Here is a 5685-nt window from a genome sequence, read left to right as displayed (position 1 = left end):
TATTAACACCACCCTCCATCTACCCTAATAACACCACCCTCTATCCCCTCTAATAACACCACCCTCCATCTACCCTAATAACACCACCCTCCATCTACCCTAATAACACCACCCTCCATCTACCTTAATAACACCACCCTCCATCTACCTTAATAACACCACCCTCCATCCCCTCTAATAACACCACGCTCCATCTACTCTAATAACACCACCTCCATCCCCTCTAACACCACCCTACATCCCCTCTAATAACACCACCCTCCATCTACCCTAATAACACCACCCTCCATCCCCTCTAATAACACCACCCTCCATCTACCTTAATAACACCACCCTCCATCTACCCTAATAACACCACCCTCCATCTACCCTATTAACACCACCCTCCATCTACCCTAATAACACCACCCTCCATCTACCCTAATAACACCACCCTCCATCCCCTCTAATAACACCACCCTCCATCTACCCTAATAACACCACCCTCCATCTACCTTAATAACACCACCCTCCATCCCCTCTAATAACACCACGCTCCATCTACTCTAATAACACCACCCTCCATCCCCTCTAACACCACCCTACATCCCCTCTAATAACACCACCCTCCATCTACCCTAATAACACCACCCTCCATCCCCTGTAATAACACCACCCTCCATCTACCCTAATAACACCACCCTCCATTAGCTCTAATATAAACACCATCCAAATCTCTAATAATGTGATAGAAATGCAGAAACTCTGCTTTCCAAGAGAAGTATTTTTAAAACATAGTGTGCGACCAAATGAGGAAGTTTGAGGTCACCCTTTAGGTCAAGGAGACCAGACAGGGAGAAGGCGGGAGTGGAGACATGTGCCAGGCAGGTGACATGTTTCATGTTCCAGACAGACAGAAGACCCATGCTCGAACATGTTCCCCTGAGAGTGCAGAATTTATTCTTACACCACCCTCCACTCTGTGTCTCACCCACAGTCCAGGTTCACATGTACAGTGTCAGGGAGGTGCTGTTATCCAGACTGACCTCCATGTGTGTATCAGTGTGAAGGTACATGTTCTCCCTGAAGCTCAAACCCACAACCCTGGTGTCAGCACCCCCATATAATAACAATGCCAGTAAATAGCATTATAAATACCGTAAACATTGTACAAAATACATGTGGAAGTGTAGAACAAACACCACAAGCAATAACAAATGCCATACTGTTGTGCACAGTAAAGTTTTTAATGTACTGCAATATTATTGAACAGTAACATTATGAACTAATGGAATAATCACTGCTAGGTTATATGAAAACTCTCATCCCTGTGGCTACACCTCTCAGGTCCCTCTGCATGAATGTGCAGTGATGCACCAGTGTTAAGTGTGAATGTGCAGTGATGCACCAGTGTTAAGTGTGAATGTGCAGTGATGCACCAGTGTTAAGTGGTACTACTGCGGCCTTGATTTTAAGAGCATTGCTCTGTCTGAGGCGTCATCAACATGGGTGAAGGTTCATAGTTCAGGACCAGCACAGAATCATCCACTGTACTGCAGTCAGCTGGAGTGGAACCTTCCACTGGACCTTCACTAAGGTCCTAACTGGTGCTGTGAGTTAGACACTGGGGTCACTGGGGTCACGCAGTGCTGCAGAAGATGATGTCACCATTTATCAGTCTCAGTCTTATGCCCTGCCAGTGGGAGCACAGAGCAGCAGGTCTGGGGCCCTCTGGGGTCTAAGAACACAGAGCAGCAGGTCTGGGGCCCTCTGGGGTATAAGAACACAGTGCAGCAGGTCTGGGGCCCTCTGGGGTCTAAGAACACAGAGCAGCAGGTCTGGGGCCCTCTGGGGTCTAAGAACACAGAGCAGCAGGTCTGGGGCCCTCTGGGGTCTAAGAACACAGAGCAGCAGGTCTGGGGCCCTCTGGGGTCTAAGAACACAGAGCAGCAGGTCTGGGGCCCTCTGGGGTATAAGAACACAGAGCAGCAGGTTCTTGGGGCCTCTGGGGTATAAGAACACAGTGTAACAGGTCTGGGGCCCTCTGGGGTATAAGAACACAGAGCAGCAGGTCTGGGGCCCTCTGGGGTATAAGAACACAGTGTAACAGGTCTGGGGCCCTCTGGGGTATAAGAACACAGAGCAGCAGGTCTGGGGCCCTCTGGGGTCTAAGAACACAGAGCAGCAGAACACAGTGTAACAGGTCTGGGGCCCTCTGGGGTATAAGAACACAGTGTAACAGGTCTGGGGCCCTCTGGGGTATAAGAACACAGAGCAGCAGGTCTGGGGCCCTCTGGGGTCTAAGAACACAGAGCAGCAGGTCTGGGGCCCTCTGGGGTCTAAGAACACAGTGCAGCAGGTCTGGGGCCCTCTGGGGTCTAAGAACACAGTGCAGCAGGTCTGGGGCCCTCTGGGGTCTAAGAACACAGAGCAGCAGGTCTGGGGCCCTCTGGGGTATAAGAACACAGAGCAGCAGGTCTGGGGCCCTCTGGGGTCTAAGAACACAGAGCAGCAGGTCTGGGGCCCTCTGGGGTCTAAGAACACAGTGCAGCAGGTCTGGGGCCCTCTGGGGTCTAAGAACACAGAGCAGCAGGTCTGGGGTCCTCTGGGGTATAAGAACACAGAGCAGCAGGTCTGGGGCCCTCTGGGGTCTAAGAACACAGTGCAGCAGGTCTGGGGCCCTCTGGGGTCTAAGAACACAGAGCAGCAGGTCTGGGGCCCTCTGGGGTATAAGAACACAGAGCAGCAGGTCTGGGGCCCTCTGGGGTCTAAGAACACAGAGCAGCAGGTCTGGGGCCCTCTGGGGTCTAAGAACACAGAGCAGCAGGTCTGGGGCTCTCTGGGGTATAAGAACACAGAGCAGCAGGTCTGGGGCCCTCTGGGGTCTAAGAACACAGAGCAGCAGGTCTGGGGCCCTCTGGGGTCTAAGAACACAGAGCAGCAGGTCTGGGGCTCTCTGGGGTATAAGAACACTACAACTGTGCTCACAGGAGAATATGTGAAAAGTTTCCTGAAGGGAGAACAGAGTAGTAAATGGGAACTTGTAGCTTGATATGTGATGATCATATTATATGTGATCACATTATATGTGATGATCATATTATATGTGATCACATTATATGTGATGATCATATCTTGGTTGAGTGTGAGTATTAATAATGATATATTCTCTGCAGGATGATGTAATATACTCCATCATAGGCCTCAGTGACACAACCAGAACAGCAACGGTGGAAAACTCGTCAGAGAAAGCAGAATATGCCACGATCAAACTTAACTAATACACACACACACACACACACACACACACACACACACACACACACACACACACACACACACACACACACACACACACACACACACACACACACACACACACACACACACACAATACTCATAGTTTTCCTTTGTTTAAATAAAACATAAATAAACACCACAGGTTCGGTGTTATGAATGGACTCGTTTTCTTACCCAGTTCTTTCCTGTCATCTGTCTTACATGCTGAGTTTGGATCGTCAGCCCACTGATGTGGGGAACGTTCATTAAAGGGCAGATGGTGAAACCGCAGGGACCAGAAGAAACGCTGACTTGTGGTTTCCGTTCTCAGCGTGTTGAACATTGCGCAGCTACAGAGGCATAGCCACCTTAACGCTGGCACCGCTCCCACACAGACGCACACACACACACACACACACACACACACACACACACACACACACACAGACACTCATACACACACACGTAGTAGTTCAGAGGCTTCATGTGTGTCTGGCACGGCTCAAGAGGCACAGGTGCATCCAGGTAACAGATGTGGCGAGGACAGATGATGTAATTGGTGGGTGGAGCTTGATAAATGTTTATTCATAAGCTGTGCAGTGTTTATGCAGCGCTCCGGGTGTGGCTCAGGTGGAGACTCCAGAACTGTGTATGCGAGACACACTTAGATTGTAAATGCTTAATGAATATGACGTAAGCAACAATAATCAGATGTGTACGTCTGAGTGAACTAGCATTTCTCATTACTGTCTTGCAGCAAGCACTCTGTCCACAGCGTGCGTGCGTGCGTGCGTGCGTGCGTGCGTGCGTGTGTGTGTGTGTGTGTGTGTGTGGTGTGCATGATCTCACACGTTTGGGCAGTAGTGGCAGTGTGCATCATGGAAAATAGTGAGTTTGAAATTAGAGAATACACATAGAGATAGAGAGACAGAAAGAGAGAGAGAGAGAGAGAGAGAGAGAGAGAGGAGAGAGAGAGAGAGAGAGAGAGAGAGAGAGAGAGAGGGAGAGAGAGAGAGAGAGAGAGAGAGAGAGAGAGAGAGAGAGAGAGAGAGAGAGAGAGAGAGAGAGAGAGAGAGAGAGCGCCACCCTGGACAGTTAGTGATGCTCTGGATACTCTTGGTGTCCTTAACCAGCTTCATAAGGCACCACCTATGATGCCCTGAACACGTTCTCATGTACACTGAGCACTTATGATGCCCTGAACACATTCTCATGTACACTGAGCACCTATGATGCCCTGAACACATTCTCATGTACACTGAGCACTTATGATGCCCTGAACACATCCTCATGTATGCTGAACACCTATGATGCCCTTAACACACTCATGTACACTGAGCACCTATGAAGCCCTGAACACATTCTCATGTATGCTGAACACCTATGATGCCCTTAACACACTCATGTACACTGAACACCTATGATGCCCTTAACACACTCATGTACACTGAGCACCTATGAAGCCCTGAACACATTCTCATGTACACTGAGCACCTATGAAGCCCTGAACACATCCTCATGTATGCTGAACACCTATGATGCCCTTAACACACTCATGTACACTGAGCACCTATGAAGCCCTGAACACACTCATGTACACTGAGCACCTATGAAGCCCTGAACACACTCATGTACACTGAGCACCTATGATGCCCTGAACACATTCTCATGTACACTGAGCACCTATGAAGCCCTGAACACACTCATGTACACTGAGCACCTATGAAGCCCTGAACACACTCATGTACACTGAGCACCTATGAAGCCCTGAACACATTCTCATGTACACTGAGCACCTATGAAGCCCTGAACACACTCATGTACACTGAGCACCTATGAAGCCCTGAACACACTCATGTACACTGAGCACCTATGAAGCCCTGAACACACTCATGTACACTGAGCACCTATGAAGCCCTGAACACATTCTCATGTACACTGAGCACCTATGAAGCCCTGAACACACTCATGTACACTGAGCACCTATGAAGCCCTGAACACATTCTCATGTATGCTGAACACCTATGATGCCCTTAACACACTCATGTACACTGAGCACCTATGAAGCCCTGAACACATCCTCATGTATGCTGAACACCTATGATGCCCTTAACACACTCATGTACACTGAGCACCTATGAAGCCCTGAACACATCCTCACGCTTTTCTTGTGAAATTGACAGAACACTGAGTGACAGAATGAATATATTTACACTTTGAGCAGTTAGTCACAGTTTCAGTTCCACCTGCTGCAGTAATGGACGGCCACTTCCCTCCAGACAAGCCCGCTTTTCACACACCGGACCACCAGCGCCGCAGACGCCCACATGGAGGAGGACACGTGTGGAGGATCAAGACAGTCATGACCAAAGTGTAGATCAGAACACTTACGGGCTTACAGTGGAAGAACCCAGATCATTAGGAGAG

The 5685-nt window shown here is 49.2% G+C and overlaps 1 protein-coding gene across 1 annotated transcript in view; it reads left to right on the top strand.

The window, feature by feature from the left end:
- Nucleotides 1–3440, top strand: part of LOC143522700 (junctional adhesion molecule-like) — an 8456-nt gene extending 5016 nt beyond the window's left edge. Inside the window, exon 7 of the mRNA XM_077016456.1 lies at nucleotides 3156–3440. Coding sequence (XP_076872571.1) covers nucleotides 3156–3260 — 105 coding nt within the window. The 3' untranslated portion in view covers nucleotides 3261–3440. The remainder of the gene's footprint in view (nucleotides 1–3155) is intronic.
- The last annotated feature ends 2245 nt before the right edge of the window (nucleotides 3441–5685 follow it).

The sequence above is a fragment of the Brachyhypopomus gauderio genome, chromosome 9 (assembly GCF_052324685.1).
Source record: "Brachyhypopomus gauderio isolate BG-103 chromosome 9, BGAUD_0.2, whole genome shotgun sequence".
Taxonomy (NCBI): Eukaryota; Metazoa; Chordata; class Actinopteri; order Gymnotiformes; family Hypopomidae; genus Brachyhypopomus; species Brachyhypopomus gauderio.
The sequence above is the reverse complement of the archived record's forward strand: the minus strand, read 5'-3'. Positions and strand labels throughout refer to the sequence as shown.